The following is a 26,016-nucleotide window of genomic DNA, read 5'->3' as shown; positions in this document are numbered from 1 at the left end:
CGGGCTCTGCCTGAACTATTTTAATAAGCATTTGTTATATGGATACATACATCAGGATAATCATGGTAATGGCCCAACATATTCAAAGCACTGGATAGTAAGCTTCTGGAGAAATAGCACAAGGAATTCCAGAAGCGTGCAGAGAATATAACCCGGCGGGCCCAGAGAGCACAAGGAATTCCAGGAGCGTGCAGAGAATGTAACCCGGCGGGCCCGGAGAAAAATTAGAGGAAATGTCAAGGTGGAAGTATAGAAACACCAGATATCTTAGCAACCGGTGGCTGTGTGTACCTTCAGGCCTTTGCTTTGTATTTGGCTAAATCAGATGGTAGGTGAGCAGCCCTGGCTGTCTCAAATTAATCTTTCAAGCTGGAGATGTTGCATTAGCCCTGCCAATAGGATATTCTTTGGAGGGCCTTTATCGCATGAAGAAACAAAAAAATGTTTTTCAATTTTTAACACATGGAGATGGCTGTGTACTAATTAATTCATTCAACACAGATCTAGGGAGTGCCGACTCCGTGCCAGGTGACATGCTGGGTGCTGGGGACACAGTTCCCCTCACGGAGCGTCCTCCCTGTGGAAGCCATCCCCTGGCCTGTGTTAAAGTCAGGGCCTCTGATTTGCAAAATAACCAACGCCCCTCCCAGCCATACCTCCACCTCCCATCATCCAGCCTGGGCTGCAGGACCTCATCAACATGGACTAGTCTGGTACCACATACGGGGCCAGATCCTGAGAGCCCTGGATCAGGGCAGGTGAAACAAAGTGTTAAAAGGATTGCACCTCACTCCTTCCACCACAAAGAAAGGAGTGGCACGCGGTGTAGACCTCACAGTCTACACCACACATGGAACGGTTGCTCTGACCCATTTCCCGGTGACACGGAAGTTGGCCTCCTTTGCATGGGGCCCAGAGCAGGTCCAGGCTGCAGTGCAGGCAGCTCCTCCACTGGGACCATCTGAGTCAGTGGACCGCATGGCGGGAGGAGTCTTTGGGACGGGAAAAGATGCCATGTGAGTTCCCAGCAAGCCCCAGCATAGGCCCCTGAAGCCTGGGGCAGGGCCATGCCGTCTGCAGCAGAGAGCCATCCATCCTTCCAGAACCAGCCCCTGACATGCCACAGGGCCTGGTAGACATGGAGCCCCTGAGCAGGGCCATCCAGTGCCCGCGCAGCCAGAGCTGCCCCGCGAGCTGGGCTCCCTCAGACCCACCGTCGGGAGGCCGGTGGGCTCAACAGCAACCTGTCCTAGTGTGGAAGCGGCATCTCCAGGAGACAGCACGGGGTGAGCTACCTGGGTGTCGTGGGGCCTGCCAGGTGGGGACTCACCCACTGGTGTCCATGGTCTGCAGGCGCTGGAACAACGTCTCTGAGAGGCTTGGCCGGCTGACCTCCGTGGCTCGAGGATTATCGTTGGAAACAGGGACCTCCTTGGCCTCACATGGCCCGGCAGATAAATGGATGTTTCTGGGTGGCAGCTCGGGGGGAGACAGGACGCCTTCTACCCAAGACAAGAGCAGGAGTACCGTCTGGGCTGACCGCTCCCTCCCTCAGGATCACCGCCTGCGGAGAGGGGCACGTGGCCCACCCTCTCCGCCCTCTGTGCAGTGATCCTGTCCACCCGCCACGTGGGGTCCAGGCCACTGCGCCCAGCTACAGACCTGTCTGTGCCCGCACTGTCCCTTCCTGGCCCCGCTCCCTTGCCAGCTGACTCCTGGGCTAGACAGGGAGCCTGCCAAGGGCAGGGACCTGGTCTTGGCGGTCTCTGCCCCGGAGCCCAACACAGAGTTTGTCCCCTTGAGGAGCTCTGCAAACACCTGCTGGGGTCCGATGGCCACGCCGGACAGGGCTGCTGGCCGCGGACGGCTGCAGACAGCAGCCCCAGAAGCTCAGCAGGACGGCCGGCTTCGGGGCAGAGCAGGGGCCCTGGACCAGCAGAGGTTGGGCTCCCGTCATGGGAGGAGCTGGGCCGGGGAGCAGGCAGGTCCAGCCACACTGCCCCTCTCTCTCCCACCCTGGCCCCCTTTTCTTTGCCCTTTCTCTCCAGCCTCTGTCCTTCTTTCTCTCTCCCTCCAGACCCCCAGAGACAATGAAAGGAAGTGAGGGGCTCCCTCCACCCAGGGAACTGAGATACGAAACAAATGACTTGGACTTGGCCTGGGAGATGGGACTCCCACCTGTTCACCTTGAAAGCTTCCATCCTGCACGTACCACAAATGGGTGAGGGTCCTGAGCCCCTGGGGTCTGCAACCTCCTGTCCGAGCGTCTTTTCACATGGCGTGGCTGCCCCACGGCTCTGGACACAGAGCTGCCCGGGGACGTTCTCTTTAAAGGATGAGCCGTTCCTTCACTTCCTCACCTGGCTTGGGGTTCTTTCAAGGGTTATGATCCCGTTTTGAGCCCCATGGGGACTGGCATCACCTTGAGAAGACCTGAGCCAAATCTGACCCCTTGGACTAGGGGTGGGAGACGCCTGGGTTCAAGCAGACAGTGGGTCTTTTTTGGGAAGGGAAGCCAGCCGTCCTGAGATTGTGCTTCTCTTTCCGGATCTTTTGGGGGGTCTTTTTCTAGTGTTGGGGTCTTTCTTTAGACGGCCGTGCCCGGAGGGATAGAAAAGCTGGCGTGGGGGGTGAGAGGGAAGTGCAGAGGGCACTTCTGCATGATGGCTTCTCGGTGTCGAGGCCGAGCCTGGGCTCCTGGGGGCAGCTGGGGGACACATGGCCCGGGCACAGCACTGGTGAGTGACCCTGGACTCACACGTGGACATGTCGGCTCTGCCTATTTCACAGCTGAGGGCGCCTCTTACTGGGCCAGGGAGGCGACGAGGGACACGGCTGCCTGGGTCCCCTTCACCTCTGCAGACCTGCGCCCCTTTTGAAACACTCTGCCTGGCCCTCGTCTCCTCCAGGAACTGGAGTTTACCCTCGGAGGAGGCTGCCGATGAGCTGTGCAATCGCTCACGGTGGGTCTCCAGGAAGGTGGGAGGAAGGGTGGCCCACAGAGGAGGTTGCAAGGACGCCCAGCACGTGGCGGGCAGCAGCCAGGGATGGGTGGAGTCAGGCCGGGGACCCCACACCTCTGGTCTAATCTGTCCTTCAGGGGAGATGCCGGGGGTCTCGGTTCCAAGCCCTGGGACTTAGGAGGAGCCCTGACCAGTTGAGAGGTTCAGTTATGTATGTCAGGGCTTTCTTTCAGGACATGAACTTTTGAGGGGAAGAGAAGGGGAGCTCCCCGGCTGCACTGCCTCGCTCTGCCCGACACTCGCTCTATTAGTCTGTCCCTCCCCTGTTTAAACAGTAGGACTGACTCTCACATACCTTTTAGGGGCTGTACTTTATTTTCTTTTAATGATGATATAAAGCAACATCCTTTCTCATCCTTCCAGCTTGGTGCAACAATCTCCTTCCTCATTCTCTTCACAGCAAAATTCAGCTAATTATTTCGACAATGATTTTAGCTGCATTTATTGTGTGCTTACTATGTACTAGGCGCTGGGATCTACACTGACTCCTCTGATGATACCCTGAGAGGCAGATATTATTTTTCGTGTCTCTTTAAGAGAGGTCTGTGGTTTAGAGAGGTTAAGTAATTCACCTACGGTCACACAGCTGAGAATATGGGGTGCAGGAAGTTTGACCCAGGTCTGTCTGAACCCAGAGCCTGTGTTCCTAATTGGTCTTTAACCACCATGTCACCCCCTCTGATAACCGGACCCACCCAATCTACAAGCACTTGAAGTGAGAGCAACACCCCAGAACTTCACTATGGGACTCAGATGGCAGGCGGGGTCCCGGAGGCACCTTCCCTTCCGTCCCTTCCTACCTGTCTCCTCCTCTGGCTCGTCGCAGGCGTCGTCCTCCTCCAGGGGCACAGGATACTGCAGGTGGGTTACCAGGCCCATGTTTTCCTTCTTGTAAAACTCGATAAGCTGGTCCAGCTTGGTGAAGAACCTCACGGGGACGCCTTCGGATGCCTGAGGACAAATCCCAAGCAGAAGCACATTGAACAGGTTGGAACATCACCCAACCCCAAAGGCCACCTGCAGCAGAGACCAGCGAGGCCGAGAGTGACCACAGTCCATCAGAAGCCCTGGGCTCCTACGCAAGGCCTGCCTGCGACGCCCACACCCTCACAGCCCCTAAGAGCCACTCTGCAAAAGGCACAGATAGGACAGTTTTAAAGACTTTTTTCTTTCAGTTTAAAAAAAACTTTTATTTTAAAAAGTATTATGTTACCAAGTCACGCATTTTCATTATGGAAAACAATTTAAATACAGAATTAAAAAAAAACAAAAGAAATCACCTGTAGTCCCACAACTCCAAGAGACCTATTTTTAATAGTTTAGAATATTTTTTCTAGACCTCTTGTGTGTATGTTTGTGTGTGTTCGGTGGGGGGGAGTTATTACCCCACCCACAAGATCATTTATTTTTAAACTCGGGGAAAATCTATTCTAGCAATTGTTTTGCTTTTATTTTTATATTTTTCATTTGATATAATTCTGTTTTGTCAAAACTCAGAAAATGGTTGAGGCTGCACAGAAATCTTCCCTGATTTGTATCTCTGTTGTTGATGACAGAAGAGCAGGAGGGTAATTCTACTGGACTGTTCAAATGCCCTGGGGCCAGGTCTCCTTCTCATCACCTGCTGGCTCCAGCAGGAAACTCAAGTTCGTCCCTCAGCAGCCAGCCCCGCCCACTGAGGCCCTGCCCCTGCTGAAGCCCTGCCCACATGAAGGCCCCACCTCTGTGATTCCCCCTGGTGGGCTATCAGGCAGCAGGGTAGGATGGGAGAACTGCAAGCAGGAGGCTTAGGGTCTCATCGGTGCTGTACCCTACTGCTCCTAACCCAACATGTCCCAACATCCCGTCCATCCTCCCTGTCCAGTCCCCTGCCCCACACCTCCTTGGTGTTCCATCTCAAGGTACGGCACCATTGTCTCCCCACTGGCCCAGTCAGAAACCCAGAGGACTTCTCCCTCCCCCGGCACAGATGGCAAAACTGGACAGTGTAAGGCCGGGTGTTCCTCATCCAGCCAAGAAGATGCTGAGCGAGGTTGCAGCCCCAGGTGGAGGAGAATGATGTAGTCGGGCTTTAGGGAAGCGCAGTGAGCCGGGGGCAGCTGGACATCAGGCTGCTGGTGGGTACAGGGATGAGCCCCAAAGAGGCTCCCCCTCTGGGTGGGGCTTCCCAGGCCTTGAAGGAGCAGAGCGCCCCCCACGTCCTATCACTAAGTGCCTATGAGTCACCCCCATTATCATAGTAGCTAACAGGTCAATGACATTCATGTGATTTAGAAATGAGTTGAGGAGGGGCTGTTTTTGGAGTTGGAGGTCAGGGGCCCAACTGCTCCTCCGGGGGCTGCCTGCTGCTGGGACCCATCGCCCATGGGAAAGGAGAATAGGGAAATAGGGTGCACGTTGGAAAGCCCACCCAGGTCGGTGGGGTCTGGGCTGAGCGAGGCTGGATCGTCTTGACTCGCCCACCTTCAAGTCAGGTGCCTATTGTTCCGGCACGGTTGGCACTGACGTGGGAGTCATCAGGGCCACAGGTAAGTGGGGTTGGGAGAGCAGACAAGGCAGGACGACCCAGACCGGGACAGATGCAGACATCTGGGAATGGACCAGGACTCAGACCTGTCCCTGAGCCCAGTTCCTGGTGGTAACCCCAAGTAGCGGTGAGGATGCATTTGCCTTCAGAGACTCCACCGCCTTCAGAGACTCCGTCTCTCCGTCACTCACCTTCACTCAGACTCCACACTTGCCTCTCTGTCTCCCCTCGTCTCTCTCTCCCCACACGTATTTGTGTGGGGGATGCAATGCACGCACGTATAAATCTGTACGTGAGGGCACGTCTCTGTTTGAGCGTGTGGCTCAAGCTATTCAGTAAATTAGTAGCGTTTAACAAAAGGCCGGGCCTTCTAAAAAGTAACTGAAATAGGTTGAAAACCCAAAGTGAGCGGAATAACAAAAATAATTTGACACGACACAAGGTCGATGAACTCGATTCAGTTAAAGCAGTCGTGACAAGTGTCATTCTGTCAAAAGAATTTACAGCTAATGGATGACAAGCCATTAGGCGTATGGATAAAGGATGTGAAAGTATCAAAGAAAGTCAAAGTCAAACGACTCGTGTGTGAGTCTGGAAAAGGGTTCTCAGCTGGAGGATGTCTGGGGAATGTGTGTTTGAGAGAGCACACGAGCTATGGCACTTTAGATGCACCAATGCTGAGACACTATTACTTTATGTACTGCTAGAAGCTAAAGCATAAACCAAGATACCCCATGAAGCTGCGGGTACAACTGATTTCGGAGATGTTAATATGACAAAATAAACACCTTAGAATTGATGAACTATGCTGGGGTACTGAGCGTGCAGAAGAACAGAACACTCTAAAATTCATCTGAACACTATGGATCCAGTGAGGGAGGAGGTGGGCGGGTGCTGAGCGCTGAGACAGAGCTGCTGGGACACTGCGTGTGCTTGGACTGGTCACAGAGGCCAGGGAGCCAGGGCCTGGTGAACGACCGCTGCTGGCTGCCCAGGTGGCCCAGGTTCCCAGGAAGGTAGAGAATGAGGGTTGAGTCCAATCCCAGCCCCACTCATGGGGGTGAGGAGTGCAATCTGGACAGGTGGGTCGGAAGCTCCGTATGCCTAGGAAGGAGCAGCCCCGCCACGGCCTTCTCACTCCTGAGCTGGGCCGAGAAAGGCCCTCTGTCAGGCAGGATGGCCAAGTCAAAGCCAGGAGTGGGAGTCGGGGTTTCCAAGTGGACAGTGCCTTGACCAGGGCCAGCAGGAGGACTGGGGCCCCGTGGGGATGGGGGCCTGGTCAAGTGTGATTCCGCCTGCCCATGCAGCCCATAGCCAGGGGCCAGATCTGCTTACTGTCGTGTCCCCAGATGGTGCCAAAGGGCCTGGCCGTCGTGGGATGCTCAGCAATTAGTGCTTGCATGGACTTGCAGGATTAGGGTCAGGATGAGTCAGGGGGAGAGATGGTCAGAGAGGACCCTATGTGGGCCTGGGACTGGGGACACAGAGCAATGGCTGGGGGGAGGATAGGTAGCAGGGGAGCACCCCCTTCCTTCATCCTCAATCTGATCTGCCAAAGGTGATGCCTTTCCAACACCTTAAAATGTAAAATGTCTGGGCTTCCCTGGTGGTGCAGTGGTTGAGAGTCCGCCTGCCGAAGCGGGGGACACAGGTTCGTGCCCTGGTCGGGGAGGATCCCACATGCCGCGGAGCGGCTAGGCTCGTGAGCCATGGCCGCTGAGCCTGCGTGTCCAGAGCCTGTGCTCCGCAGCGGGAGAGGCCACAACAGTGAGAGGCCCGCGTACGGCAAAAAAAAAGAAAAAAAAGTAAAATGTCTGACTACAAGGTTGTCATGTGTATCAGTCAGGTCCAGGCAGGAAGCAGATGCCACATTCGCCTGGGGGGATTTCAGAAGGACTTAGTGGACAGGGTGTAGGAATACACCTGCGAAGTAGGGGAGCAGTTTCCCTCCTGATCCAAGCATAAGGGGGGCAGATGCAGGACCCAGAGACGGCTGCCAGGCCGGGGCTGAGGCCTTCCGCGAAGCCAGCCCCATAGGGAGGAAGCAGGGGTGGTCCCCCACCCTCCCACCATGCAGCTGTGCCTCCCATCCTCCAAACGCCACCGGAAGCCAGGGGATTTGGAGGGGGTCTGGGCTCGAACGTGAGACACACAGCACAGAAGCAGCCCACGGAGCCCACGGTGACAAGACGCCCAGGGAAGCTGTGGGAAAGTAAGGCTTGCGTGTCCTGCAGGCAAGGGCAGCCCTCACCCCAGGAGGGGGACCGGCCATGCTTCTGGGGCAGGGGGCTGCCCTGGATCCTTAACGGCCACCAGATCTCAATTCCTCATTCCACAGCCGCTGCCTTTCTGAAGAGATTCACCAAGTCATTCTGAAACAGAGAAGGAAACCCTGAAGCCCCACGCTAGCTGTTTGCTGCAGACAGCGGCCCTCACAGTTACAGATGCCCCCCAGGGTGGTGTCCCTAGGGGAGTGATGGGATTTCTGCTCTGCGGCAACTCTCCCACCACCAGGAACAAATTTCTTCTCTCTGTGGCAGATCCCCAGCGCACAGAGCAGAAGCTTGCTCTGAAAAACACAGAGCAGCGATTCCTGCGTTCAGTCGGCTCTGAACTTACGACGTGCGGGGCAAAGAGCAGACGTCCCTCATGGTTTGTGGGATCGACTGTGGAATTTATGTTCATCACCAAAAGCGATGCAGGAAAAAAAACGTGGTTAGTTCAGATCGTGAAACAAGATACCTAACTCTTCTCTTGCCCCCTCTTGCCAGGTCTATGGAAATTTCCAGGTGACTTCCAGCCAGATCATTTCAGGGAGTCCCTGCAGACAGCGTCTTGCCAAGCCCAGCCGTGCCTGCCTCCCCACAAGCTTATAAGTTTTCGAAGGAAGGGGACCCTGCTAGGTTCAGCCTCACGTAGTCCCCCAGGTGCCTTGCGCGGCTAGTGACAGGCCTTACCCCTGTTTTGAGACACGTGTGCAGTGCCTAAAAGGGACTTCACAGTTGAAAAGCTGTAGCTTCCCACACTGCGATGTGGGCTGCTGAACTGGACTCTGCAGGGAGAGACCCCTTCACTCTACGGCTTGGCCCCTGTGCTCGTCCAGGTACAGTACTCCTGGGAAAGTGTGGACCAAGGGGACAGGGCTGCCCCCCGCCAAGGCCCTAGACCACTAGGGTCTTTAAAACAAAGGACAGCTGATATCCAGACTGTTGGAAGCTCAGGGCTGCGGCCTCTGAGAAATGTGGTGTTTCCAGAACTAGTTCCTGGGCTCTGACTTTCAGACACCCTCCGGGGGAAGGCGGAGCACCCCACAGGCCGAACTTTCCCAGAGGGTAATTTTAACTTCAGTGCTGTCTGCTGTCACTAAATGGGGAACTGAAAGAAGGCGAGGCCCCTGGGAGGAAGCCAGCAAGGGGGCTCCAGGAAGACGCTGCTGCCCGGCACCTTCTCCTCAGGCTCTGCCAGGCTTCGTTTTAAAACGAAAAGTATATACAAGCATTGTGGAAATTTTACCAATAATGGGAAAGTGTGCAGAAGTGGTGGTGGGGCAGTGTGCTTATTATCCCAACTCTAGCAAAGCGTTTCTTTCAAGTCGGTGGGAAAGTCACTAGAAAGATCTGAAGCAGGGAGACAATACCATTTGTCTGCTGTGACGAGAATGGCGGGGTGGGAGGCGCTGGTGTCATTACTGTTTCTGTTTTCCCAGTGGGGAGACCCTGGGCCCGTGGAGGCTGGAAGGGTGTCGGAGGCCTCAGAGGCAGTGGCGGGCTTCAGCCCAAGCCCAGGAGTCCCCAGCCCTGGGGCTCCCACACGTCCAGAGGCAGCTGCACTGATGGAGCAGAGCGAGGGGTAATGTGGAACTTGGCTGTCCAGGCCCAATCCCCGCCCCCAGCAGCATTTCCTCCACTCAGACATCAGCTCAGCAGGGGCAGGACTCCCCGCCCAGGCCTGGCCACCTCGCACGGTCTGGAGGCTACCTCCTCCCGCCCTGCCTCTGCCCTCCCGCACCTCTGCCAGCCCCTGAGCTGCTTTCCTTGGTCTTTCTTCTGCCCTCAAGCCTGGTCTGAACCTTTAAGCACCTCCTCTCCCCCAAACCTCTTCCTAAGAATCACAGACTCCAACGTGGGTGATGTCGCTGCCATTTGATGAGATGGGAAAGCGGGGTGCGCAGGCAGGTTGGGGAAGAGCCCTGGAGAAAAGCTTCAGATCCAGAAATCCCTCTTCAGCCATATGACCTGGAATGGACCCCAGGATGTGTCTCCTTAAAATCCGATCAGCTCTTCCTTTTTCCCTTCCCTTCTCCTTTTTTCTTTAAGACACGTATCATTTTTCTTTCTTTCCTTGCACTTCCTTTGAAGTGGCCAGAGCCAGTGGGGCTTTGGGGCTGGGGCCAAGGAAGTGGTCGGGGGCAGAGGAAGTAGCTGGGGCAGGGAAGTGATCGGAGCCTTAGAAGCCAGCCTGGCCAGAGGCCCAGGGGCAGCAGAGCAGGAAACGAGCAAATGAAATATATGGAGAAACGGGGGCGGATCTCTCACTGCCAGAGAAGGGAGTTAGGTTAGAATGAACTCTGTCTGTAGTGTTCAGCTGGAAGGGGAAGCTTCATTGTGAACTCAGGGTTTTTTACTATATACAGGTAAATACTGATGCAGGTGTGAGTGCGTGTGTGTGTCCACACACATTTCCCGGCCCTGTCTTCTGAGAGGATCCAGAAGCAACAACATCCCAGTGGCCATGAACCCACCTAAATACCACCCTCCAACAAAAAGAACCAGACTCCTTGGAGAGAGGGCCGGGCTGAATCTAGGGCTGGGGCAGGAAAGGTATATGTGGGCCTGGAACATCTGTTGCCCCAGAAAGTAAGGAAATGTTCACAAAATGATGAAGATTTGTCAAAAGGGTACAGGAGTCAGGAGACAACTGAAGGGACAGTTGAAAGGACCATCTGGCACAATTTGAGCATCAAAATGAATAATAAAAATAATTATAATTCATTGAATAAAATAAGAATTCATGAGTCTATACCCATATAAATAAATGAGAAGGGAAAGCTCTTTCTCACATTAGATGCCAATTAGTAACTGTCACAGGAATGATGGAAATAGTCACCGTTTGGCAACCTTCATAGTAATAGCTGATTCAGGAAAGAACCAACAGATGCCAGAGACGCTAAAACTAGCGGGTGAGCATCTGAGGAGGAACAGGCCCTCTCGACTGCCTCAAAGTGTCTTCCCACAAAAGAGTTAATCCTTTTAAAGGGGAAAAGAGTAACTTTACAATGAGAAAACCTGGCAGGCCCCACCTTAACCAAGTTAACTTTACCAGTAATGGGACAAAGTGACATGGTGCCTTCCTGGGATGGGTACACAGAGGACACAGCAGCGCTTCTGTGATGCACCCACCAAAATGCAGCACCTGGACTCAGTTGCATGGAAACATCTAAAAACCCCACACTGAGGGACAGTCTGCAACATTACTAGCCTATTCTCTGCAAAAATGCCAAGGTCATGAAAGACAAGGAACTGTGCCTCTAATGGGCACTAAATGGATGTGATAATTACATGCAACATGTGATCCTGGATTGAACTTTGGTCCAGAGGGGACGGTATAAATAAATAAATATTTGTTTACATATGAGTTTTACATATATTATATATAAGTATATATATATATCTTATATACTTGTAAATATGTAAAATATATGAAAAACATATATAAACAAATATTTATTTTTAATATAAATATTTAAATAATATCTACATATTGCTATAAAGGGCATTATTAAGACAACTGGGGAAATTTGAATGGGGTCTGAAGATTAGATAATAGTATTTTATCTAGGTTAATTTCCTGATTTTGATGGTTGAACTGAGGTTGTGTAAGAGAGAGTATTATCATTTAGGGAAAACATACTGAAATATTTAGGAATAATGGGGCACTGTCAGCAACTTATGCTCCAATAATTAAAAAAATAATAATAATATGAGACCAAGAGAATGAGAAACTTATTATGCTAAAATGTTGATTGGGGAAAGTGAATGAAGGGAATACAGGAAATTTTTGTACTGTTCTTGAAATATTTCTGTAAGTTTGAAGTTATTTTTAAAATAAAAAGTGAAGGAGACAATCAGGGTGGAAATGATCTATATCTTAAACACGAGAGTGGTTATATCCAATAACTCTTTTGAGCTATACACTATAATAAAAAGTTTTTTTTACAAAAATTAGCTTGTGTAACCTAGCTCATTAAATTAATATGCACACAAGAACACACACACAGGAACAGGGTTCAAGATGGCGGAGTAGAAGGACGTGCGCTCACTCCTTCTTGCGAGAGCACCGGAATCACAACTAACCGCTGAACAATCATTGACAGGAAGACACTGGAACTCACCAAAAATGATACCCCACATTCAAAGACAAAGGAGAAGCCACAATGGGATGATAGGAGGGGCGCAATCACAATAAAATCAAATCCCATAACTGCTGGGGGGGTGACTCACAAACTGGAGAACACTTATACCACAGAAGTCCACCCACTGGAGTGAAGTTCTGAGCCCCACGTCAGGCATCCCAACCTGGGGGTCCAGAAACAGAAGGAGGAATTCCCAGAGAATCAGACTTGGAAGGCTAGCAGGATTTGATTGCAGGACTTTGACAGCACTGGGGAAAACAAAGACCCCACTCTTGGAGGACACACACAAACTAGTGTGCGCATCAGGACCCAGGGGGAAGGAGCAGTGACCCCAGGGGAGACTGAACCAGACCTATCTGCTAGTGTTGGAGGGCCTCCTGCAGAGGCAGGGGGCGGCTGCAGTTCACTGTGGGGACAAGGACACTGGCAGCAGAAGTTCTGGGAAGTACTCCTTGGCATGTGCCCTCCTGGAGTCTGCCATTAGCCCCACCAAAGAGCCTGTAGGTTCCAGTGCTGGGTCGCCTCAGGCCAAACAACCAACAGGGAGGGAACTCAGCCTCACCCATCAGCAGACAAGTGGATTAACGTTTTACTGAGCTCTTCCCACCAGAGCAACACCCAGCTCTACCCACAACCAGTTCCTCCCATCAGGGAGCTTGCAGAAGCCTCTTAGACAGCCTCATCCACCAGAGGGCAGACAGCAGAAGCAAGAAGAACTACAATCCTGCAGCCTGTGGAACAAAAACCACATTCACAGAAAGATAGACAAGATGAAAAGGCAGAGGACTATGTACCAGATGAAGGAACAAGATAAAACCCCAGAAAAACAACTAAATGAAGTGAAGATAGGCAACCTTCCAGAAAAAGAATTCAGAATAATGATAGTGAAGATGATCCGGGACCTCGGAAAAAGAATGAAGGCAAAGATCGAGAAGATGCAAGAAATGTTTAACAAAGACCTAGAAGAGTTAAAGAACAAACAAGTAGAGATGAACAATACAATAACTGAAATGAAAAATACAACAGAAGGAATCAACAGCAGAATAACTGAGGCAGAAGAACGGATAAGTGACCTGGAAGACAGAATGGTGGAACTCACTGGCGCAGAACAGAATAATGAAAAGAAATGAAGACAGTCTAAAAGACCACTGGGACAACATTAGGCATACCAACATTCGCATTAGAGGGGTCCCAGAAGGGGAAGAGAGAGAGAAAGGACCGGAGAAAATATTTGAAGAGATTATGGTCGAAAACTTCCCCAACATGGGAAAGGAAACAGCCACCCAAGTCCAGGAAATGCAGAGAGTCCCAGGCAGGATAAACCCAAGGAGAAACACATCGAGACACGTAGTAATCAAATTGACAAAAATTAAAGACAAAGAAAAATTATTAAGAGCAACAAGGGAAAAACGACAAATAACATACAAAGGAACTTCCATAAGGTTAACTGCTGAATTCTCTGCAGAAACTCCAAAAGCCAGAAGGGAGTGGCACGATATATTTAAAGTGATGAAAGGGAAGAACCTACAACCAAGATTACTCCACCCGGCAAGGATCTCTTTCAGATTCGATGGAGAAATCAACAGCTTTACAGACAAGCAAAAGCTAAGAGAATTTAGTATCACCAAACCAGCTCTACAACAAATGCTAAAGGAACTTCTCTAAGTGGGAAACACAAGAGAAGAAAAGGACCTACAAAAACAAACCCAAAACAGTTAAGAAAATGGTAATAGGAACATACATATCAATAATTCCCTTAAACGTGAATGGATTAAATGCTCCAACCAAAAGACACAGGCTTGCTAAATGGATACAAAAACAAGATCCATCTATATGCTGTCTACAAGAGACCCACTTCAGACCTAGGGACACATACAGACTGAAAGTAAGGGGATGGAAAAAGATTTTCCATGCAAATAGAAATCAAAAGAAAGCTGGAGTATCAATACTCATATCAGATAAAATAGACTTTAAAACAAAGAATGTTATAAGAGACAAGGGAGGATACTACATAATGGTCAAGGGATCCATCCAAGAAGAAGATATAACAATTATAAATATATATGCACCCAACATAGGAGCACCTCAATACATAAGGCAAATGCTAACAGCTATAAAAGAGGAAATTGACAGTAACACAATAATAGTGAGGGACTTTAACTCCTCATTTACACCAATGGACAGATCATCCAGACAGAAATTTAATAAGGAAACACAAGCTTTAAATGACACAATAGACCAGATAGATTTAATTGATATTTATAGGACATTCCACCCAAAAACAGCAGATTACACTTTCTTCACAAGTGCACACAGAACATTCTCCAGGATAGATCACATCTTGGGTCACAACTCAAGCCTCGGTAAATTTAAGAAAATTGAAATCATATCAAGCATCTTTTCTGACCACAACGTTATGAGATTAGAAATGAATTACAGGGAAAAAAAACGTAAAAAACACAAACCAAGGAGGCTAAACAATATGTTACTAAATAAGCAAGAAATCACTGAAGAAATCAAAGAGGAAATAAAAAAATGCCTAGAAACAGATGACAACAAAAACACGATGGTCCATAACCTATGGGATGCAGAAAAAGCAGTTCTAAGAGGGAAGTTTATAGCAATACAACCCTGCCTCAAGAAACAAGAAAAATCTCAAATAAACAATCTAACCTTCACCTAAAGGAACTAGAGAAAGAAGAACAAACAAAATCCAAAGTAAGGAGAAGGAAAGAAATCATAAAGATCAGAGCAGAAATAAATGAAACAGAAACAAAGAAAACAATAGCAAAGATCAATAAAACTAGAAGCTGCTTCTTTGAGAAGATAAAAGAAATTGATAAACCTTTAGTCAGACTCATCAAGAAAAAAAGAAGGAGAAGACTCAAATCAACAGAATTAGAAATGAAAAAGGAGAAGTTACAATGTACACCGCAGAAATACAAAGCATCATAAGAGACTACTACAAGCAACTCTATGCCAATAAAATGGACAACATGGAAGAAATGGAGAAATTCTTAGAAAGGTATAACCTTCCAAGACTGAACCAGGAAGAAATTGAAAACATGAACAGAGCAATCACAAGTAATGAAATTGAAATGGTGATTTAAAATCTTCCAACAAAGAAAAGGACCGGATGGCTTCACAGGTGAATTTTATCAAACATTTAGAGAGGAGCTAACACACATCCTTCTCAAACTCTTCCAAAAAATTGTAGAGGAAGGAATACTCCCAAACTCATTCTACGAGGCCACCATTCCACCTGGAAAAGATACTACAAAAAAAGAAAATTACAGACCAATATCACTGATGAATATAGATGCAAAAGTCCTCAACAAAATACTAGCAGACAGAATCCAAGAACACATTAAAAGGGTTATACACAATGATCAAGTGGGATTTATCCCAGAGTTGCAAGTATTCTTCAATATAGGCAAACCAATCAATGTGATACACCATATTAACAAATTGAAGGATAAGAACCATACGATCATCTCAATAGATGCAGAAAAAGCTTTTGACAAACTTCAACACCCATTTATGATAAGAACTCTCCAGAAAGTGGGTATAGAGGGAAACTGCCTCAACATAATAAAAGCCATATAGAGCAAACCCACAGCAAACATCATTCTCAACGGTGAAAAACTGAAAGCATTTCCTTTAAGATCAGGAACAAGACAAGGATGTCCACTCTCACCATAATTATTCACCATAGTTTTGGAAGTCATAGCCATGCACGGCAATCAGAGAAGAAAAAGAAATAAGAGGAATACAAATCGGAAAAGAAATAAAACTGTCACTGTTTGCAGATGACATGATACTGTACATAGAGAATCCTAAAGATGCCACCAAAAAGCTACTAGAGCTAATCAATGAATCTGGTAAAGTTGCAGGATACAAAATTAACACACAGAAATATCTTGCATTCCTATACGCTAACAATGAAAGATCAGAAAGAGAAATTAAGGAAACAATCTCATTCACCACTGCAACAAAAAGAATAAAATACCTAGGAATAAACCTACCCAAGGAGGTAAAAGACCTGTACTCAGAAAACTATAAGACACTGATGAAAGAAATCAGAGATGACACAAACAGATGGAGAGATATACCATATTTTTGGATTGGAATAATCAATATTGTGAAAATGACTAACTACCCAAAGCAATCTACAGATTCAGTGCAATCCCTATCAAATTACCAATGGCAATTTTACAGAACTAGAAAAAAAAAAACTTAAAATTTGTAAGGAGACACAAAAGACCCCGAAGAGCCAAAGTAGTCTTGAGGGAAAAAAATGGAGCTGGAGGAATCAGACTCCCTGACTTCAGACTATACTACAAAGCTACAGTAATCAAGACAATATGGTACTGTCACAAAAACAGAAATATAGATCAATGGAACAGGATAGAAAGCCCACAGATCAACCCATGAACCTATGGTCACTAATCTATGACAAAGGAGACAAGGATATACAACTGAGAAAAGACAGTCTCTTCAATAAGTGGTGCTGGGAAAACTGGACAGCTACATGTAAAAGAATGAAATTACAACACTCCCTAACACCATACAGAAAACTGAACTCAAAGTGGATTTGAGACCTAAATGTAAGACCAGACACTATACAACTCTTAGAGGAAAACATAGGAAGAACACTCTTTGACATAAATCACAGCAAGATCTTTTTTGATCCACCTCCTAGAGTAATGGAAATAAAAACAAAAATAAACAAATGGGACCTAATGAAACTTCAAAGCTTTTGCACAGCAAAGGAAACCATAAACGAGAAGAAAAGACAACCCTCAGAATGGGAGAAAATATTTGCAAATGAATCAACGGACAAAGGATTAATCTCCAAAATATATAAACAGCTCATGCAGCTCAATATTAAAAAAAAATAAACAACCCAATCATAAAATGGGCAGAAGACCTAAATAGACATTTTTCCAAAGAAGATATACAGATGGCCAAGAAGCACATAAAAAGCTGCTCAACATCACTAATTATTAGGGAAATGCAAATCAAAACTACAATGAGGTATCACCTCACACTGGTTAGAATGGGCATCATCAGAAAATCTACAAACAACAAATGCTGGAGAGGGTGTGGAGAAAGGGAACCCTCTTGCACTGTTGGTGGGAATGTAAATTGATACAGCCACTATGGAGAACAGTATGGAAGTTCCTTAAAAAACTAAAAATAGAATTACCATATGACCCAGCAATCCCACTACTGGGCATATACCCAGAGAAACCATAATTCAAAAAGACACATGCAACCCAATATACATTGCAGCACTATTTACAATAGCAAGGTCATGGAAGGAATCTAAATGTCCACCAATAAACGAATGGATAAAGAAGATGTGGTACATATATACAATGGAATATTACTCAGCCATAAAAAGGAAAGAAATTGGGTCATTTGTAGAGATGTGGATGGACCTAGAGACTGTCATACAGAGTGAAGTAAGTCGGAAAGAGAAAAACAAATATTTTATATTAACACATATATGTGGAATCTATAAAAATGGTAACGATGAACTGGTTTTCAGGGCAGAAACAGAGACACAGATGTAGAGAAAAAATGTATGGACAGCAATGGGGGAAAGCAGTGGGCAGGGGTGGTGGTGTGATGAATTGGGAGATTGGGATTGACATATATACACTAATATGTATAAAATAGATAACTAATAAGAACCTGCTGTATAAAAAATAAAATAAAAAACAAACAAAAAAACAAAACCCACACACACACCCAAACAGGGAGGGGTTTAAAAGTCATCTTGTCCAATCCCTATCAAAATATCCAGGAGATTTTTCACAGAACTAGAACAAATAATCCTCAAATTTATATGGAACTGCAAAAGAGCACAAATTGCCAAAGCTGTCCTGAGGAAAAAGAACAAAGCTGGAGGTATAACCCTCCCCAATTTCAGACTATACTACAAAACTGCAGTGATCAAAACAGTGTGGTATTGTCACAAAGACAGACACACAGATCAATGGAACAGAATAGAGAACCCAGAAATAAACCCATGTACCTACGATCAATTAATCTATGACAAAAGAGGCAAGAATATACAATGGAGAAAAGACAGTCTCTTTCAACAAATAGTGTTGGGAAAACTGGACAGACACACATAAAATAATGAGATTAGAACAATCCCTCATACCATATACAAAAATAAACTCAAAATGGTTTAAAGACCCTAATGTAAGGCATGAAACCATAAAACTCCTAGAAGAGAACATAGGTGGAACACTCTTTGACATAAATTGTAGCAATATTTTCTTGGATCAGTCTCCTAAGGAAAAGGAAATACAAGCAAAGATAAACAAATGGGACCTAATTAAACTTAAAAGCTTTTGAACAACAAAGGAATCCATCAACAAAACGAAAAGACAACCTACAGAAGGGGAGAAAATATTTGCAAATGATGTGACCGACAAGGGGTTAATATTCGATGTACAAATAGGACATACAACTCAATAAAAATAAAATCCAATAAAAAAAGGGCAGATTGTGAAAGACATTTTTCCAAAGAAGACACACAGACAGCTAACAGACACATGAAAAGATGCTCAACATTGCTAATTATTAGAGAAATGTAAATCAAAATCACAATGAAGTATCACCTTACACCTCTCAGAATGGCTATCCTCAAAAACTCTACAAATAACAAATGTTGGTGAGGATGTGAAGAAAAAGGAATTCCTATACACTGTTGGTGGAAATGTAAATTGGTGTAGCCACAATGGAAAACAGTGTGGAGGTTCCTTAAAAAACTAAAAATAGAACTACAATATGATCCAGCAATTCCACTCCTGGGTATATATCTGAAAAAAATGAAAATACTAATTCAAAAAGATACAGGCGCCCCAATGTTCACAGCAGCACTATTTACAATAGCCAAGATGTGAAAGCAACCTAAGTGCCCATCAACAGACGACTGGATTAGTAAGATGTGGTATACATATACAATGGAATATCAGCCATAAAAAGGAATGAAATAATGCCATTCGCAGCAATGTGGTTAGACCTAGAGAATATTATGCTTAGTGAAATAAGTCAGACAGAGAAAGACGAGTACTATGTGCTACCACTTATATGTGGGATCTAAAAAATAATACAAATGAATGTTTATACAAAACAGAAAAGACTCGCAGATATAGAAAACACACTTGTTACTAAATTGGAGAGGGAAGAGGAGAGGGACAGATTAGGGGTATGGGTATGGGATATGAACTACTGTTTATAAAATAGATAAGTGGGGCTTCCCTGGTGGCGCAGTGGTTGAGAGTCCGCCTGCTGATGCAGGGGACACCGGTTTGTGCCCCGGTCCGGGAGGATCCCACATGCCGCGGAGCGGCTGGGCCCGTGAGCCATGGCCGCTGAGCCTGCGCATCCGGAAGCTGTGCTCCGCAAAGGGGGAGGCCACAGCAGTGAGAGGCCCGCGTACCGCAAAAAAAAAAAAAAAAGATAAGCAACAAGGATATACTTACTATATAGCACAGAGAATTATACCATATAATGGCATATAATTTGCAAAAACACTGAATCACTATGCTGTACACCTGAAATTAACACAGTATTGTAAATCAACTATACTTCAATTTTTAAAAAATCCACCTTGTCTAAAAGTGTCTGATTTTTTTTTTTAATTTCACAAAAGCTTTTCTGGTCTATATACATCTGAAAGCCTCTGTACAAAAACTACATCTTGGAAACAACTTTGATGCTCAATTAACCATAATAGTACTGATGTATGAAAAATAAAAAGACAATCACAGAGTCGCTCAGCACGAGCGAACGGAGGTGAGGCAGTGGCCACAGCCCTACAAGCCATGTGGTAGGTGTGCTCTCGGGACTGACCAGTGGGGAGGGGTAGCACTTGCTTCAGTCACACACACTTTTCGGGCTGGGGCTGAAATCCAGGCGCCCTGGGCAATTGGTCGTGGGGGAGTGGAGCTGAGCTCCTGCAAAGGTCCCATGCACTGATGAGCACGGCAGGTTTTGTTGTGTGACCAGGACGGGGGGGAGCCTGGAAGGGCAGGCGGCTGGGGTAGATGTTGACATTGCTTCTTTCTCTCCCAGGACCCGTGGGATTGGCTTAGCTTCTGGGAAGAACGAGAGAGAGATGGAGACTGAAGCCTGGACTTTGGAGGAGCAGAACCTCGCAGGCTGGGAGCCAGGCTTTGGCACCCGGCAGAGCCCCAGGCAGGGAGGGACCCTGGTGTTCTCGTGGTGCACAGGGCAGCGCACAGCTGCTTCAAGTGTCTAGCCTGCCACAGCCCTGCACAAGCAGGAGAGGGGAAGGATGCCCTGTGCAGTGCCGTAGCTGGCCAGCCAGCAGAGGGCACGCTGAGGGGTCTTTCAGGATGTCTCAGAGCTACTCATGGGACCTTCTGAAGGGGCTATCTCCTGGCAGTCAGGCTGCAGGGAACTGGAGCTGCCACATCTCGTAAAAGACCTGGTGTTGCAGGTTCCTGGGAGCTCACAGGCTGTGAGCTGTGAGAGGGGTACCTGGAGGGCGGAGATGGTGGTTGGGGAAGGTGAGCTCTCTGGGTCCAGGTCCGGGGGATTGAGGCCTCCTTTCCTTGGTCTTGCTTTGAAACTGTGGACAATCCTGGGTATCAGTCACTCAGGACGAAAGATAGGTCATGGTGACAAGGACACAGTTCCCTGCTGTATGTCCTGTGTCAGGGGCAGGGGAGGGGGCCCTCTGAGGGGTCTCCTGGAACCTCCCTGGCCCTTCCCAGGTGAGAGTCCCACTCCCCAAAAGGAAGAAACTGGAACCGGGCGAGGCGTGTTAGGTATGTTGTCTAATTTACAGTCTCTCAGGACTTCCCTGGTGGTCAAGTGGTCAAGAATCCGCCTTCCAATGCAGGGGACGCGGGTTTGATCCCTGTTCGGGGAACTAAGCTCCCGCATGCCACGGGGCAACTAAGTCCACGGACTCTAGAGCCTGCGCACCACAACTAGAGAGAAGCCCACGCGCCGCAACGAAAGGTCCCACATGCCTCAACGAAGATCCCGCGTGCTGCAACTAAGACCCGACACAGCCAAATAAGTAAATACATATTAAAAAATAATAATTTACAGTCTCTCGAATATCACAGGTGGGTGCCACTGCTCCATCCTATAGATGAGAAAACTGAGTCTCGGGGAGGTTGAACAACTTGCCTGGTGGTCAGAGACGCTGTCAGAAGAACAGTACCCAGGGAGGACGTTTCAAGATGAGGAAGGGGATGGGAGGTGGTGGGTGGCACGAATAGCTAGACGGGAGTGCGGGGACCAGACACGGGGCGCCGCCAGCTCGGGGTGCAACCAGGTGGCTGGGGATCCTCTGGCAGACTCCAGCCTCTAGCGGCTCAGTGGGCGGCTTGGGTGGTGTGAAAGCCGGCGTGTGGGAGAAGCTCTTATCCTGGGTGGCAGCAGGCACCCTCCGTGCGGTGATGGGTGGTGGCGGGAGTGGGGAGGCTGGCATTTGCTATCTGTGGGCAGAGTCCTGCATCCACTGCCCACCCACAACAGGGTCCTAAAGCCACTTGTCTGGGGCTTTGAAGAGGGTAAAAGCCAACACCAGGCTTGTTCTGAGTCTCCTCCGTGCAGAAGGGAGGGATTTGACATCTCTGGGATGAGGCATGAAGCTTAAAGGAAGAAAAGGAGAAACTGAGTGCCGGGCCGGCACAGCCCCCGCCCTCCCCTCCCCCCTCCAGCGGTAGCAACGGGACATCTCTGCTCCGAGCTTGCACCAGGCAGCCCTGGCCCCTTTCTGCCCAGGTCTGGAGGGCCTGGCACTGGTGGGGATGGGCTCTGTCTCGCACCCAGCCAGCAGGCTGGGGTCTCCTATCCACCTTGTTCCAATCAGCCCCCACTTCCTGAGGCTTGGTTCCTCAGCTTTGCTCTTGCCTTGTTTTGGGCAGACTTCCCAGAACGGCTTGGCACGGGCTCCGCTCGCCCGCCAGTCTCCACACTCATTTCTAAATCCACGTCCCTCCCTGAGTTTCAGAGCTGACGCCCCCATTTCTCAACCCGTGCCCCCTCCTTGGGCTCGTAACCACTCGCCGCCCCAGTTCTCAGTCCCTGCTTCCTGTAGCCACTCCTCCCCAGGTTGCCCCCAACCCTGCCACCCACCCAACAGAGCCAGTGGCCCAGCAATCCCGCCCGCGGCACTCTCCCACGGGGAAACCCCGGGCGCTGGGTCAACTCCTAGACTCAGGGGTCCTGCAGGCTTGCTCATTTCTTTCGCCTGTGAGCTGGGATCCCCACAGGGATTGAGATCATAAGGCCCCGAATCTCTGCCTTTCACTCTCTGATATCTGTGTAGTGGCAGTGAGTCCTGCACTCTCCTGGCAGCCTTGAGCAGCTGTAAAATGCTTTGAACCTCTCACATCAAAGGAGCTGCAGGCTGGAAGACTACACGCCTACATCTCTGGCTTGTATTGAAATGACAGCTCTGAGATGCATCATCTGAGGTTGGTGTCACCGCAGCCAGAGTAAGGGGGCAGAGGATGACAGTGCTGTCTGCCAGCATGTGGTCTGCGCATCTGAACAGTGGAACCCTCATCTGGGGACCTCAGGCCCACAATGAAGACCCCGGAAGAGGATGGGTCCTTTGTCAGTAGAATCACAGCTGACAGCTTAGAGACCGAATCACACCCAGCATCGCAGAGAGGTTGTCAGCTAACTATGGAAAAGGTTTCTACGCTTTCTCCAAGAGCTCACAGGAACAGCTGCCTGGATGATGAGGAAGAAGGGCTACGGCAGAGTAGCCCTGCCCTACTGTAGAGTTTTGCAGCCATATCCTCCATCATGGTACCTAGAGCGCCACCACTGCTTTAGAGTGTGGAGAACTTACATCGTTATCCCACCAATGTGGGGCTTGGCCATGCTGCTTGCTTTGACCAAAGCAACATGGGTCAAAGCGCCAGTTCTCAGGGTTTAATGGGCATTGTGGGTTTCTGCTTGCCCCTCCTGGGCCCCTGTGATCTGATGGGAAGAGGTGCCTCAGGCAGCCTCCAGCCCTCTAGCATGGGCCAAGAATAAAGGCGTGAGGAGCACACCCAGATCTGACTGGAAACCTGGAGCCCAGCCTGGTCCAGCTGAGTCCAGGAGAGCCCAGCCTAGTTCAACCAACAGCCCCAGGAGAGGAAAATGAAATGTTTGCTTCTGTAAACTATTGAGATTTTTGAGTACTTTTTACACAGCAAATGCTGACAAATACGAGTCTGAAGGGAAGAATGAACTTTTCCTGAGATTCTACCTCTTATTGAAGCTTCATGACATAATTTCTTCATTTACTCATGAGAAAGCTGAAGCCAAGAGCTCAGGTAACTTGTTCAACGTCACATGACTTGTTTGATCACCAGGACCTGCCGTAAGGACACGTCTCCAAGTTCCACGCCCTCATTTTCGCCACATCTGCTCTCCAGCTTCCAGTGGCCACTGCCCTGCAATCTCATCCTCTGTGTAGACCTCCAGGCCCCTCAGGGCCCTGTCATCTTTCTGACAAGCCTGAACCCCACCCTGGCACCAGAGATCCTGTCCCCATGGCTCCCTCCACGCCCTGTACATCTGCAGGCCCTGCCCACTGAAGCCACTGTCCAGGCTCAGCTCCCCAGCCCACCCTCTGCACTTGGGCAGGGCTGGAGCAGACCAGAGCCGCTGGCTTGTCAAGCCAGCAGGCAGCCCCCTGACATGTACTAACCTCTTACCATGAACCCCACCCAGGGCTCAGCCATGGGCGTTCAGCAGGGACCAACACAGACCCAGGCCTTGCCCATAGCCTAGCAGAGAAGCAAGATGTGATACAATAAACAAGTGAATAATGACAAGGTACAGAGGCTGAGAGAAGTCAGTGCCTTGGGAGGGTATTACAGGGGGACTCAGCCTAGTGGGTCAGGGAATTATTCGTTAAAAACACAACACTTAAGCTGAGATGCAAAGGATGGAGAGCGGTTGCCCAGGCCAAGAGAGGGAGAAGCATCATGGCAGGCAGAGTTACTGAGCAGCACGTGTGCACAGTACTGGTGTCAATATAAATGTGTGGTTTCTAATCACAGGTCGTTACATGGAATGTGGCTGGTGTCTTACCCAGTTCCCAGATCCCTTTACTATCTATGCCCCCAGCCCCCTCTCTTCTGGCAGCTCTGTGCTTTGCTGCTAACGGCTTGAACCTGCAACCTCAGGTGATTCCCCCTGCGCACTGGCGCCACCGCATTTCACAAGGAGATCCAGGAGAAACCAGAGCGTTCTGACTCCCCATGCCCAAGGCAGCCAACCTGTGCTTGGAGAGTGTGTGCAAAAGCCCAGCTCTTTGCTTTGATGCAGAACAAACCCCGAGGTGTAATTCACACTCCAGAGCTCCTTGCAGCGTCAGGCTGGGTCTGAGACTTCACCTGAAATTGTACCTTTGCTTGGCTTCTCTTCTTTCCCATCCTGCGTCCCCCACTCTCTCACTGGATTCTCCTGGGAGCCTTTCTTTAATCAATTATTGGTACCCAAGCGTGGGGTCGGCTTCTGGAAGAACTTGACCTTTGACGGTCAACCCCCCAAATCAGTCCTTTTTACTTGTCTATCTTAAGCCCTCCGTCAAGAGCTGATCCAAGGACTTACCCTCAAGTCCTCAACCCACAGCAAAGCTCCTCACCAACAGCGAAGAATCTGGACCCCACTTTACAGAGGACTTGATCAGACTTGAAGTCCTTTGCTTCCTCTTCCTCCCCCCAATATGGGTGCCCATGAGGACCACTCCCACCCCTACCCCCCCATCCTCCCCGCTGGGCTCAGCAGGCTTTCGGCACACATCCTACCTCAGTCTGCACAGACCAGTTCAAAATCCTACTCTGTGACTGGGCCACTGGTCCTGTGAGCCCCTAGGCTGACAAGAGGGAAAACAGGGTGTCAAATGAGACTGGGCACGTTCGGAAACTCTGCACTTAGGTGACAAAATGCATCACGTATTCACCTCAGCGTTGAGAATGAATGAACGGAAGGATGAACATTTTTTTGAGAAACCAAACCACCTTACTTAAGTTTCTATTGGTTTTCCCATTTTACAGATGAAGAAACTGAGGCTCAGAAAGGCCGAATGACTTGCCCTGTAAGTGGCAGCACCACGACCCGAACCCAGGTCTCGGGTCCCTTACTCTAAGTTCCGAGCTCCTGGACTCTGAAAGGCTGCTGTGCTCCAGTTTCTCTGCCTGTGTGTTCTGGCACCTTTGGTACGAGGCAAGCCTATTTTGAACTCCAGCCAAAGGACCTTATTTACTAATGGATATTATATGTTTAAAAGTCTCTCTCCCTCCTTCCCTCCCTCAACATCTTGTGTTGTATAAAGAATCCCAGGAGTGTAGACCAGTGCAGCCATTCTGGAGAGCAATCAGATACCATTTAGACAAATTAAATATGTGAATATGCTATGACCCAGCAATTTCACCCCTGGGCATATGCCCCAGGGCTCACCTATGTGGACGGTCATCACAGGTTGGTTCGTGGTGGCAGAGATCTGGTGGGGGGATCTGGGTGCCCATCACGGGGAGAGGGGACAGGTAAAATGTGGTCGATGTGTACAGTGGGGTGCTGTGCAGCAGTCAGAAGCCGACTGGATGTGTACACAGTAACAAGGAAGGGTCCTTCGGCAGAGAAAGTAGAAAATCGAATGAGGGCTATGGTATCACTTTAAGAAAATTGAATGAGGGCTATGGTATCACTTTTAGAAAATTGAATGGGGGCTATGGTATCACTCATTAAAAATGCATGCATGCAAAACAGCAATACATATTTTGTAAGAACCTATTCAAGTAAAAAGACACCCACTCGATGTCTGCCTATTAACGGGAGGGTTATGCAAGCACGGTGTGGGGCTAGAAGGGATTAAAACAGTTGGTGAAGACATTGCTTTATAGTGAGAAGGCACTGCGGCTTTGATCACATAACCTGATTGCAGAAGTTAGGTACTTTGTTGTGGCCTTTCTGATTTGACCTGAACTAATTAGCAAAAGCTTCTGGGTCTCAGTTTCTTCCTTGGTCAAGTGGGGAGGAAAAAG

The 26,016-nt window shown here is 48.7% G+C and overlaps 1 protein-coding gene across 1 annotated transcript in view; it reads right to left on the bottom strand.

Moving 5' to 3' along the window:
- The window catches only part of INPP5D (inositol polyphosphate-5-phosphatase D), a 131,171-nt gene that overhangs the window by 63,908 nt on the left and 41,247 nt on the right, over nt 1-26,016 (bottom strand). The window contains exons 3-4 of the mRNA XM_004262575.3: nt 3,824-3,974; nt 1,331-1,502 (exon numbers count right to left, since the gene is read on the bottom strand). Coding sequence (XP_004262623.1) covers nt 1,331-1,502; nt 3,824-3,974 — 323 coding nt within the window. The remainder of the gene's footprint in view (nt 1-1,330; nt 1,503-3,823; nt 3,975-26,016) is intronic.

Source organism: Orcinus orca, chromosome 7 (genome assembly GCF_937001465.1).
Source record: "Orcinus orca chromosome 7, mOrcOrc1.1, whole genome shotgun sequence".
Taxonomy (NCBI): Eukaryota; Metazoa; Chordata; class Mammalia; order Artiodactyla; family Delphinidae; genus Orcinus; species Orcinus orca.
The sequence above is the reverse complement of the archived record's forward strand: the minus strand, read 5'-3'. Positions and strand labels throughout refer to the sequence as shown.